General features: G+C 37.1%; 1 protein-coding gene across 2 annotated transcripts in view; it reads right to left on the bottom strand.

Moving 5' to 3' along the window:
- BABAM2 (BRISC and BRCA1 A complex member 2) overlaps positions 1-12,985 on the bottom strand; it is a 165,075-nt gene that overhangs the window by 113,563 nt on the left and 38,527 nt on the right. For both annotated transcript variants that reach the window (XM_030499067.1, XM_030499068.1), the window contains 2 exons: positions 6,430-6,624; positions 2,521-2,595 (listed from right to left, as the gene is read on the bottom strand). In XM_030499067.1, coding sequence (XP_030354927.1) covers positions 2,521-2,595; positions 6,430-6,624 — 270 coding nt within the window. The remainder of the gene's footprint in view (positions 1-2,520; positions 2,596-6,429; positions 6,625-12,985) is intronic.

The raw sequence follows: 12,985 nt of genomic DNA, 5'->3' as shown, positions 1-12,985 counted from the left end.
TTTGGAGTAGTCGGAGAAGAATTATTTCAATCACAACAGAGTACTTCCAACTCTACCTGCCTTTATATTGTTGTCTTAAGAGATGACATTTGTATAGCTGATAATGTCAGAATACAAGGAGCTAAAGGCAGCAGGGGTAAAAGATCCATGCCTGCTACAGAGTACACACTGTCATAATCCACGCTGGAGCCTGAGTCAAACCATTCTTCTGCTGCCATCAAACACTACTGAAATAAAACTATATTTCTTCTCCTGTGGATTCTCATTCAGACCACATATCACTTTCCTACCACAGACAGTTAACATATCAGCTTGCATAGAGAAGTCTGTGTAAGAAAGCTAAGGATTTCATCAGTACATTGCCCATCAAGAAGGATCAGATGTTATAAGGCTATTAGATACAAAAATACATTAAATTTAAACCCCAAATCTTAGACATTAAGGTTTTAGAAATGTGAAAATAAAGGTAGTCTGGGAAACTGATTCTGCTACCTTCTGTGCATGGCTCTTCACATCACACCATCTATATATGCATGCAAAATAAATACACATTTTCCCTCAGACTAATGAATCATTCAGTACTTAGGGTGAGCAACGTTCCACGAAGTAGTTGTGGAGCACTGACAGTTTATCCACAGTGTACCAACTCTGTTTAGACAAGGTGGAAGATACTCAATGAAGATGATAGGGAATCACATTAAGGAGGAGTATGCTGTCATGCAGTAAAACATTACTCTTTACAATCAAAAGTAGAATCTGTTTCTATCACAGGGTTCTTACATGTTACTTACATTAATTCATACACCATCTTCCAACCTCCAAGTTACGCAGTTTCCCCAGAAGCTGAACAGAGGTATAAGACAGTCCTGTGACTGAAGTTTTTAACCATACTGGGTATGTACTTCTCCTGAAATTCCTGACCAATTTAAAATTGTTCCTGGAAAATAAGGCACTTGCTGTCTGCTCTTGCCAGAACTCCTTAGTTTGCATTAGATGTTCTTAGTCTCCTTTTTACCACAGCTTTTCAGAAGCAAATCACAGCTATCCTGCAGTCCAGGTGATCTGCTGCTGCACCCTGTTTCTCAACACCATCCTTCCTGAAAAGGCCTTCACCAACGATGTTACATCTGACTGGAAACATTCCCATCAAGTGAGAAGAGAAAGTCCTGATTAAAGACAGCAGCTGGGAGAAGGGCTGCTACCATGAACATAGAGCAAACTGAAAATACCTGGATGCTTTTGGGAAGTTAGAAGCAGCTCACTACTCAAACAGGAGTCTACAGAAAGTAAAGAGATCACAGGATACTGATCTCAGACTACAGCCAAAAAATTCAGTCAGATTAGAGTTGCGTCTGCCTTTATTTTCATGGTTCTTAGCTTGAGACATCTTATTTGGAGACACTGCAACTGTGATCTAACAATAGTTGAAGACTGTTCTAACAATAAGATAAAGAGGAGGTAATGAGATCCACGCTAACATTTCCACCTCAACATGTTAGTTACTAAACATTAGGTAGCAGTTCTTCCCTTCTTTTATTTAAAAGTAAAAAGATGATTAAGAGGCAGACATGCAGTTTAAAGGAAAGATGGGTGTTGGTAACATCAGGTGACTCAAACCTTGTCTGCAGTAGAAGTTCCAGTACTTCATTCTGACAGTAATGGTAACAGTGAAAACCTAGATCTTTCACCGCATTCTCTGAACATAACAACACACACTTTACATCAGGCCTCCACAGCAATGGCTTGAAAGAATGACTGTCCTCCTGCTGCAAAGACCACTCATTTCAAATTATTCCATGTTGGTAGTTTGTCACAAGTTCATTTTGTGGTTGTTTTTTTGTTTGTTTCCTTTTTTTTTTTGTTTGGTTTGGTTTTGTTTTTTTTCCTCTTAGCAAAGAAAGAAATACCTTTTCCTAACTCAAATCAATACTCTATAGTACTACTTTCTAAAGTATCTGATCAAAGTACTGTTCAGAAACAAAGTAATCATCAAACCTCTTAATTCTTGTCATTAGTATTTGCTCTCCCTCCCTGTTAAGAAACGGCATTTTTAGTTTGCTTTTCTCCTTCTATTATTAAGCCTACTGGTACAATTGGACTGCTCATTAAAAAAACCAACACTTACATAACATGAAATTCCATAGACTCATAAAAGAGTTTATTTGGAAATATTTAAATTTGTTCCCCAAGATAATACCTTGGATATGAGGGTCAAGAGTTCGCTACTTACCATATTGTCTGAAAACCCAGAACATTTGCATTGGACATCATCTAAAACAACCCAAATCCTGCAAGGTCATTTAGAGTGATAGGTGTATATCTACTACTTGGTAAAACAGCATGTAAAACAACAGTATGTCCTAACATCACCTTTCCAAAACATAAACCTACCAGGTTTAGAAATGGTGATCTCTCACAGCCTTGGAAAGGAGGAGGGCAGGAAAGTCAAAATTCTTGCTAAGAATATTTCAATAACTCATACTCTCTCACAAATACTCTGAACTTAGACATTAACTTTACCTTGAGAAGGTATGTGGGAATGTTACTGAAGTCTACAGGCAACTTCAAGAGGAAGCGAGCTGAGAATTCTCCAGTCTGTGGAAAAAAGGTAACACTAATGAGACCTGGTGTCTAAGACAGAACCACAAACTGAACGCTCCGAGTATGAAATATTAACTAGAAAAATGTGTGAGCGCTCATATCAAACAGAAGGGTTTAGATTTAGAACATTTCTCACCGGAATTACTGAAGAGGAAGAAAATAATTTACAGATTTCATAGATGTTATAAGAAAACACCTTAAAAACCATAAAACATCATTGCCAGTAAGTCAACAGCAAAAAGTAGTCAGAATACAACAATGTGCATGACAAAAATCAGACTATAGTTTGTTAGGCCCTAAATAGAGATGTATCTTGGCTGTACTCATTTCCAGACAAAGGCCTGGCAAGACGTGCAAACAGTCTGAAAACAAAGCTAAAAACCTGACAAATTTAAAAGAGCATATACATAAGATAAAGGCATCTTCACAAGTGAATTTGCAATGACTAGTGTGACAATGTACCACAAGCGTCCTCTGAATAAACATAGAAGAAAGAACTGAAGTAGAAGGTTTTATATCATTTGTTTTCAGAATTATGTGACTCTTAACACCTAGACAACCATTTACTAAGAATTTGCCAAACATCCCCTACACATTGCTCTTTTTTTATGTATAACGCGTATGCAAAGGAAGTGGAAAGGATTTCCTTTCTGTTTCATACACTTCCCGAAAACCAGACTTTGTCCACCTGGTTATGAAGCAATGAAGATGGCTCTTTTTGAAAAACAAATGCCCGCCTGATTTCCTCCATATTAATTTTTTGTTCATCTCTATTTTTTAATTCAATAAAATAGCCATACAGCAGTTACATTTGTCATGTTGAATTAGCCATACAAAAAGCGTTAAACATTAACTGTATGCAGTTAAGTACAGAAAAATTTGGATATCTTGACACAAGGTAGCAAAACTTTTTTCAGTTTTAACACTGCCCTATTTTGCACACATACCCTACTTAGTTACATGTTGACATACAATTTTTAAAACACAGTACTTCATTTTAACAGGCAAGGGGACAAATCAAAGGTGTATGAATATGCAGCATCCGTTCTCCCACAGTAACACATATGTGCTACTGCACTGTTTCCTGAACATATAAACCACGCAAAAGTGAACATATATTAAAGCCAGACTCTGAAACCTTTCCTGATGACACTACTGGTGAGGATAGATGCCAACTTTCTGATGCTGTATTATTTATGCATGCAGAAAAATCACTGCCTTCTTGTGCATGTATAACACAAAGACTGCTCTGATGACAGTCAGGGCATTTGCTTTTTATTCAGAGTGAAATGGATATTATAGACACTGCTTCTTGTCTGAACTTAGCTTCCAAAAAATGCCATAGCACATTTGCCATAAAATCCAGAAAGTTATTTCTCGTAAAACGCTGAGTCTGAGATTGCCACTGAATGGCCTCTGAGCCAAACATCAGCTGCTCCAAGACATGGAAGAAAATAAGGACTTGCACACTAGATCTTTGTGTCATTCAATCATGATTATTTTACAGAGCATTACTTCCGAAAGTGTTCTGGAGGAGCAGGGAGCAGTCCCTGTCCATGGTACTCGCCTACCCAAACCCAACCACCTGGTCACAGCCATCAGGTCGAGTCAGATGAATTTTTGGTCACAGCACTGAGAGATTAGAGAGTTAACGGGCATCTGTATCCGTCAGTACTCAGCCAACATGAAGCTGCTGAGCTAGATAATGGTTTGTCTATTTGTCATATCTGATCTTGGAGATCACTTCAGGAAATTGAAGATTCTGGAATAAATGTATAAGAGAAAATTTCTGTTCCATTTTGGGACACAGCACTGAATTCAGGCCTCCTTTTCAAAGCTTTTTAACTCATGCACTTATGATGATTGCTTTCATAACACTGTGCAAGGTTTGTTCGTAGATGATAACATCTTAAGTCTAGTGAGCTACTATTGATCCCTGAGAGATGGCAATAACATGAATTTCAGTGACTTCTAGGAAGAGGCGATAACATGCAGTTTATCTCTTGTTGTTCAGATAAACACTCCTATTGCGCTGATAATTAAGACTAACAAGACAGTTGTAAAGGACAGGAAGGAGAACACAAGTTAGTGTCATAGTTTAGAGTTTTAGGACACTCATATACACGACAGAAGCTTGTTTATACCAGGTTTATAGAATCTCCAAACAAGGCTCTCAGTGTCTCCTTGATAGAGAATACAAACTTTGAAAACAAAGCACATGCTACAGAAACCTCAAATAGCTCTGCAGTGATTAAAAGGATTTACCCCAAAATGTATTTAAGATTTATTTTATGCGAATATTTTTAACTAAGACAGCATTTCAAGTAAAAAAAAATAAATAAATAAAATTGTTTATTCAGTCGCCAAAGACTGAGGAAAGACTTACAAGCTTGAGTAGATACTGCTTTCCTATAAAAAAAGGAAAACACCCATAGTATTCTACAATCTTGAGCAGAATTTTGGCAGCTGCCAAAAATTGTGATAAAATCTCAATACAGTTCAGAAAGTCTTCTGCATTTCAATAAACCAATCTGATGGTATTTACACATGTGGCAAGTTGTTTGTGATGCGAGCTATAGAGATTAACATTTAAGAACAAATTAATGAAATATTCTGATCTATGAACATAAGAGATCTGAAATTCTCTGATAAAGAAAATTTTACTTGGCTTAAAATAAAAAAGCCTATGTGACTTCTCTAAGAATACAAAAACAGTACTGCAAGTTGTAAACATCCTTGTGTCACCTGTAACTTAAGGATGATTAAAGTGACATAAAGCTGAATTTCAGGCCCTGGTAACAGGAATGCTGAATTTTCATCGATTTTCAGGCTGCATATATTTCAGAAGATGCTGCTTCTGAAGGCCAGTATATGCTGAGAGTATGTTATTGATGAAAGTAAGAGGGGGACGTGTTCAGCATAAACACAATTGGGTATTTCCTGATATATCTTACCCCAAACTTCCCATGATAAATATATATATTACCAATGCAAAAAACCTAATTTTTGCAAAGCTTACTCTGTGGCAGAGATCCATTTAAAAAAAATTTTAAAAAATCAAATCGCCCACAAACCAAAATGTCTACATTGCCAACAGCCTCATTTTAGGAGTATGAGATGGTACATGTGGAGCATTTCTATGCAGCACGGCACATTTCCTAGGCAAAGGATACAACTTCAGGAAACAGATAAGCCCGTTTAATGTCTAACTGTTGTATGAAGACATGGCCTTACAAGGTCACTGCTCTAACCCCGTCTCGCCTCCTCCTGTCCTTCTGCAGAAATTTAGTTGTTTGGGTTTTCTTTTTTTCCTCTCCAGTTTAGGTTCCTGAAACAACTCATCTCAGCGTAAACAAATGCCAGAGGGACATAGGCAGCTGCAGCAATTCAGTTGTAATACGGCACCACACCTTAATACATCCTACTGCTGCTCGTTAGGGCAGGGCATCATACCAACACTGTTATTCTGCCTCTCAAATCTTCAGAGCTAATTCAAACTTCCAAATAACACTATACTGTGCCCTGTAAATACTGCACAGGCTGTTCAACAGCTTTCATAGTTTTCATCTATAACTCAGATGAACTAACACCAGGTTAATAAACAGTTACTCACTTAGAAATCTGGTTCAATCAAGGTAGTGGCATGACAGCAATGTACAAAACAGGAATATAGAAAATGAGCTGAAATCAAATAGAAGTTTTCTCCATTGGAAATGTAAAGCATGGAGATTCACAGAAACAACTCAAGTTTTGCAAGGTAAGAGCTGTATTTATTAAAATGAAAGTATCACTAAAAGCATTTTGGCAGAAGTATTCTTTATAGCTTACCCAGTTGTTTTTCTTGCCAGCGTAGATTTCCATGTTTTCTCCATACTGGGGCTCTTCAAGTAAAGTCTGATATTCAAACATGAGACGAGAGCTCTCACGTAATCGGCTGCACTGAAATTGGTGATACTGCTGCACAAGCTCTTTCACAACAAGGAGGAGACATTCAGGGTTTGAAGGATTCCAAGAAGCTAAATTCTGTTGAATTAGAAAAAAACAGAGGCCAAAATTGTCTACAGCAATAGAAAGACAAGCACTCCCCCTTCCATACTGATACAAAAGGCACGTATGCATGTGGAAGTTTTGTGACAAAGTTAATCCATAATATTAAATGCAGAGTTTGTATCATGCTTTGGAAGAAAACCAGGTCATGACTTTCAGCAACAAGATTCATAATTTTTGAATGACTATGGCTGGCAGTGCTGCATTAACTGTCTACTCATCGCTTATTTCTGTGATTATGATGAAAACCATACATTTCTGTCACGTGAAAATTGTTGGGGGAAACAAGAGTTTTGGAAGGTGGTGTTCCCATTCTTCAGAATTGATTCTTGATTTGCAGAAAAGAAAAGGTTATGATCTTAGAATGTGGATGGAGCACTTAGGGGAACACTTGCCTCCGAGTACAGGTTTGAAAAAGACCTGATGTTTACATAGTTTACAGACTCAACCAAGACCAACAGGCTCAGCTTAAAAAACACAACAGGACACAACTGCTGATCACAATTTGCTTTGTTTTACATGGATGAATGAACAGTTACAGGAATAAACTGTACTCCTTAAACCTCTGTACTTAAAAGCTACCACAATGTCACAGACTTTACATTTGATGATGGCTGGAAACAGAAGCACTGGTTTGGGTTGGTTTTTTTTCCTTCTAGACAGTAAGAACACCTATAAAATGAGAATATTATCACTGCCACATCTTAAAAAGTAAACTACATTCTGAAGTAACTGTTGAATGGCTGAGATACTAATGCGATTCATGTAAGTTCCTCAAAAACACACTACAGAGAGACTAAAAGCCTTGTTCTACCTTGTCTGCCACCTACAGCTGGTAAAAATCTAATCCCAACTTGACCCATTTAAGCTTATCCAATTCTACAAAATTTGTCAGGTAGACAGTGTCTTCTAGGAAACACACTTTGTATCACGCAGTCTGAAACCAGACAGCATATAACCTTAAATTTCCTGTTCCCAAGCTGCTGCTGAAATAAAGCATTTCCAGAAAGCCAGAGGATGTAATATGCCAGTATGTATTGATATCAGCCAGACAAGTGGGAATAACCTTTCCTCCTAATGTCATTGGTATAACACAATAGAAATGTTCTGTCAAAGGAAATGACCAGCAATATTTTAATAACTGACCTAAATGCGACTGAACCTTTTGTTTTTTAAATAACATTACACTACAGAACAAAAAAAAGAGCAAGAGGAAATCCATTGTCGTCTGTCCAGCATGGAACTAGAGTATTGCTCTCTTCAAAGAATTCAAGAACACTGTATGAAAACAGTGTTTATGCTGTATTGCCTTAAAGCTACAGGAATTAAAATGAACTATTTGACTGTAGGATCCTTTCTAAATGCCTTTTATTCAGTAACTAAAGATTCAAACCAAGTACAAACTGGTTATAAAAAAAAAATCACCTAGAGAAAAACTCAACTACCCACCCAGTGCATACATCAATTACAACAGATTCTCACCGATGAAAGAGTAAATATACAATGGTTAAACAAATTTACTGTAACACAAATTCTGATTTAAATAAACATTAATTTTAAACTTTTGAATTACATTACTGTAGTGCTTATTTGGCAGTCATCACATTTCTGCCCATTTTGTTAACTGAGCAGAAGTGCTGTTCTTTACAGAAGATCCAATCATATAAATTTTAACACAAACCTTTCTGAATACAGTGACACATTTATGTATGAAAAAATTTTTACATATGTACGTGTTGCTTATTTGCCCTCACCACTAGCTTCATTCACCTGAAAATACTTTAAAACCATTTTATTGTGATCCAATTTCAACAGTATGTCAAAATCCGTGCTACATGGTGCTCTCAGTTTCAAACTGTACCTTCTTTAATCTTTCTTCTATTTTTGAAATCAAAGACAAAGTAAGCAACTACCTGTAACATATACTGTTGAAACCTAACTAAAACAGAATTTGATGTTTACCACGTTGATCCCTTGTAGAATGTTTTAATTGCTACAATTTCAGCATTATAATGATTCTTCTGAGAACACATAAGGATTTGTCACTTCAGTCAGTGAGAGTGGTGACCCTGCCACAGTAAAATGACCTCCTTCTTTAGAGATAAAGGATCTTCAAAATAAAATTTTATTTATCAATACAGCATTATATTCAGCAAAACCTTAAACGAAAGGCTTTGAAGCAAAAAGAAGGGTAGCCTGTGCGTTTATGTTGATTGTTTGCCTGAAGGCTGTATTCCAACTCTAGCCAATACAGCTTTTTAAGAAATAGTATTTTAAAATACTTAAAGCATTAGAAGAACAAAGCAAGCTTCCAGTATTTGTGTTCCATGGATCCAAGTTTTGCCATAAAACTCAAATCTTGCATAAGAATTATGCTCTGAATGCAACTTCAAAATTATGAGGTTTCCGAAAAACCCTGGAATAAACATAACCTCATTTTCTGCAGCCAGACTGCTGAAGCCTGGCAGGTACGAAAAATCTAATTAAAGAAATAATCAGCAAATATGTATACAGCAGAAGACTTGTTGCTTTCTGTGGCTTCTGTCAAAATCTCCTTCTGCTCTTCTCACCATGACCTTCAATTTTGTCCCTGACAAAATTTATACATCCACATCATTTTACCAGAATCTCATGCATGCTAAAAAGACAGGGGTTTTTTTATCTGAAATTACTATAAAATTCCAATTTAAATGAATTTTGTATTAAAAAAAATGAGCATACTGACTGGGGTATTAAGTTAGATATTTCACTCAATAAATCTTTTCTAATTTGAAATGAGATTTCTGCAGACTTTCCAGAGAGTTAATCAAATTTTACAGAGCAATCACTAAAGCACTTAAAATAAAGAAATCCAGACTTGGATCCAACTCCTTGTCTTGTTTGCCAATAGATATCTTTAAGTGAACTCTGCAGTGCAAACTCTCCAAGCTACTCTTAAGTTAGCCAGCTAGACTGAAAGTGGCCCACTGTACAACAATATACAAGTATGAATCAACTCAAACTGTGCATCTTCAACTAGATCTGCATTCATGCTTGTCTCACGTGAAGGCTTATATTCACATCTCAGACTGGTTACGACCATTTTTAATGTTATCATTTTTTCAGCTTATCATGGAAGAACTTGCCTGTCATTTCCGAGCACATGCATGGAGGCTCAATTAAACCGTTCTCTTCTGTCTAGACACTGGTCCCATGTCTCATCATAATCTCCAACACAATAGGAGCAACTCCACACTTCAGATCTTAATTTCAACCTTTTAATTGGCTTTCAGGTTGGTTATACTACATCAGAAGATGACTATGTATTTTGGTATGTATATATATATTATAAACCATATGTTGTACAGTGCAGTAGCATCACAAGATGATTATGTATTTTCTTTTATTACAAAAGCCCAGTAAACTCACCAGTGACAACCAGCTAATCCCCATCTTCCCTATTAGGGAATAAATTCAAAATGTAATGGAACAAGAACTTCCATATGACAAAGCATCGTTGCCCACAAGTTGTAGCTACTGTCATACAGAAGATGGCCAATAACTATTTACCTATCTGTGAGTAAGCAATTCAACATAAGGAAGCTGAATATTCTTTTGTGGCAGAGGCTTCCCTGGCAATTGCTAACTTTTTTATTTATTGGTCTAAGTTTCAGGAAAAGGTCTTTGAGAAAATGAAAACTCTAGACCTTAAAGTAATTAACCAATAGCATGTACGTCCATTAACTTTGCCCTCCACCTCATGCTGTGTGGCAATATAAAAATAATATTCAGTTATTATACAAAAACTAGTAGACAATAGGCATCCATTAAAGTATGTCTACATTGGAGAAATACAAAGTGATTCAGGAGACCTGTTCTGAAGATCTGCCAGATACCAATTTAAACAAGCTCACCAAAGAACATTAATTTTCACTAAGAAGTATAACCCCATAGATTTGGTTGGGGTGCAAAGTCAATCTTCAAATTCCCTGGCTCTTGATCCTGTCTCCTGAAAGGAGAGCAGTTTGATAGGGAAAGGTTTTTGGACCATAAGACACGACCAAGGTTTTCAGAAAATTAATACACTGAAAGTGTGTATAAAGAGGCAGAGTAAAGATATTGTAAGGCCACCCAGAGAGCGCGATCTAAGCCATTTCAACAGTAGCTCATTTAAATGACTAGCAGTGACACCAACTGGATTTCAAGAAGAGACAAAGAAAATGTGCAGCCAGACAGTATCAGTTTTAGTGAGATCTTCTTAGAGGTGAGGCAAGTGAAACCCCCCCACAAAGCAGCTTCTCAGGCCCACCAGTAAAAACATGCAGACTTCAGCTTTCCAAAGTAGCCATACTACTCAACTTTTGGCAAAGAAACCACATTTAAATTTTGTTCTGGAACATTTTGTGCTTTGCAGTCTTTCCTTTATCCTTCCAAAAAACTAATCGAGAACCTAGGCAAACTACTCAGTGTCTGTGATTACCTATTCCTCCTTTTTTAGAACATAATGCACCTCCTGTTCCATAAGCAGCTAATTCATAGCCTCCTTCACAGGTTATTGGCTATTTCATAACTCCAGGCAATGTCTGCAGTGAAGTATAATTCTACGCTATCAGAAAGAAAATACGATAACAATTTCTAATTGATCTCAAGTTGTTTTTCTTTGAAATGTGTTTAAATATCCAGGTTGCCAGAATATCTTCCAGGAATGTGATTTTAAAGAAGACAGATTGTAACTGTTTTTCCTGGCTATACTACAGGAAACAACACCAAGATCTTATTTTAAGTTAGTGTACTTTTATATTTCTAAGCAAGAAATTAACTTTCACGAGAAAATGTCGGTAAACAAAACCTCCCAAGCCTGCAACAGTGGTAATGCATCTCTATAGCATCTTTCATGCAGAATTACCATAAAGAATAATGCAAGTACAGATTTGCATTTTGTTTATATCTCTGCACACCACGTGCACACAGCTTGCACTCTGCAGTGGCTTAAAATCAGTACCAAAGGAATTTTCTACCTGAAATAAAAAAGATCACACTGTGATATCAGCACTTATGCTCCATATAAATAGAGAGGAGATACACAGAGGTCCAGTGGGCACAGCATTAGTCTAGAAACTGGGATACCTGGTTTCAGTCCCTGCTTTGCTATAGTCTTCATGGGCCACCATGGGAAAATTGCTCACAGAGAAAGGCACAGGATAATTATCTGCCATATGCTCACATCTTTCTATCAACAGATATTTTTCACAGTATTTGCAGGGCTGGAGTGTTAGAACAACTTCAAAGGCTTCAGTTTCTTAGCAGCCAGCACTTAAACATCCTACAGGCTGTAGCTTCAAATCAATCACTGTAAACCTACATGCCATCTACTTGTCATCTTATTTTCACAGGTTCTTCATATCCCCCTCCCCCAAAGCACCACTGGAACAACTTTCTGGAGTCATCTGCTTAAAATGATCATTTTTGGGCACAAGCAAACATCAAAACTTAACATTTCGTACAAACAGTTCAACTCAGGAGCACTTCTGTCCTGGCAAATACAACCAAAGAACTTACAGATCTTGTGTGCTCTACTAGCTCTTGTGTATAACAGATAAAAAGCTTGCATAAAACAAAGCTTGGGATAGTCAAAATTTACTTTATTTTTTAGTTTTAGTGAGGGGCTGTGAAAACTGGATGCAGAAATTACAATAGCTTATAAATGCTTAGCTCAAATCTCAAATACCTGAAGGCCTTAAATTAGCATGAAAATACAGAGCAGGAAAACAACATACATGGGGAAATGAGTTCTGCTTTTGGAAAAGCACCTTACATTTTGCATAAAATTATCTTCCCTCTTTTCTTCCACTGACCACACAGTGTGATTCTCCATTAATGATCCCATACCAAAAGCAACTCTAAAATAAACTCCAGGAAATCTGACACATAGAGAACACTTCTGTATTCACCTAGGATATGTGCATCACTTTCTCTCAAAAAGGAGAGGCAAAAAGGAGCGAACTCAACTTCCAAAGGTTACTACAGATTACTCCTATGCCCTGCTGTAGGAGCAGTTAAGAGAAAGCTGATCTTTGTCAAAGGTGCTCTGGAGATGCAGAACCCGTGAAGCTAAGCCCAGGAGAGCATTTTTAAGTTGTGCACTCTTCCTGAAAAAAGTCTGCCTGTTTCTCCCACAGAGCTCTCTTATAGATTAATCAGACCCTTAAAAGCTACAACTGCCTACTATCAAAAGAGAGAGAGTACAATACTATCTAATTAATCTCCTAAAGACTTGGCATGTAGAAGAATTTCTTGTCCTACTTTGCTAAGGGATTAGAGCAAGTTTTGCTCCTTTCCAGACCTCCCAGCACACCTC

Source organism: Strigops habroptila, chromosome 10, assembly GCF_004027225.2.
Source record: "Strigops habroptila isolate Jane chromosome 10, bStrHab1.2.pri, whole genome shotgun sequence".
NCBI lineage: Eukaryota > Metazoa > Chordata > Aves > Psittaciformes > Psittacidae > Strigops > Strigops habroptila.
Note: the sequence above shows the minus strand (reverse complement) of the source record. Positions and strands in the feature narration are given on the sequence as shown.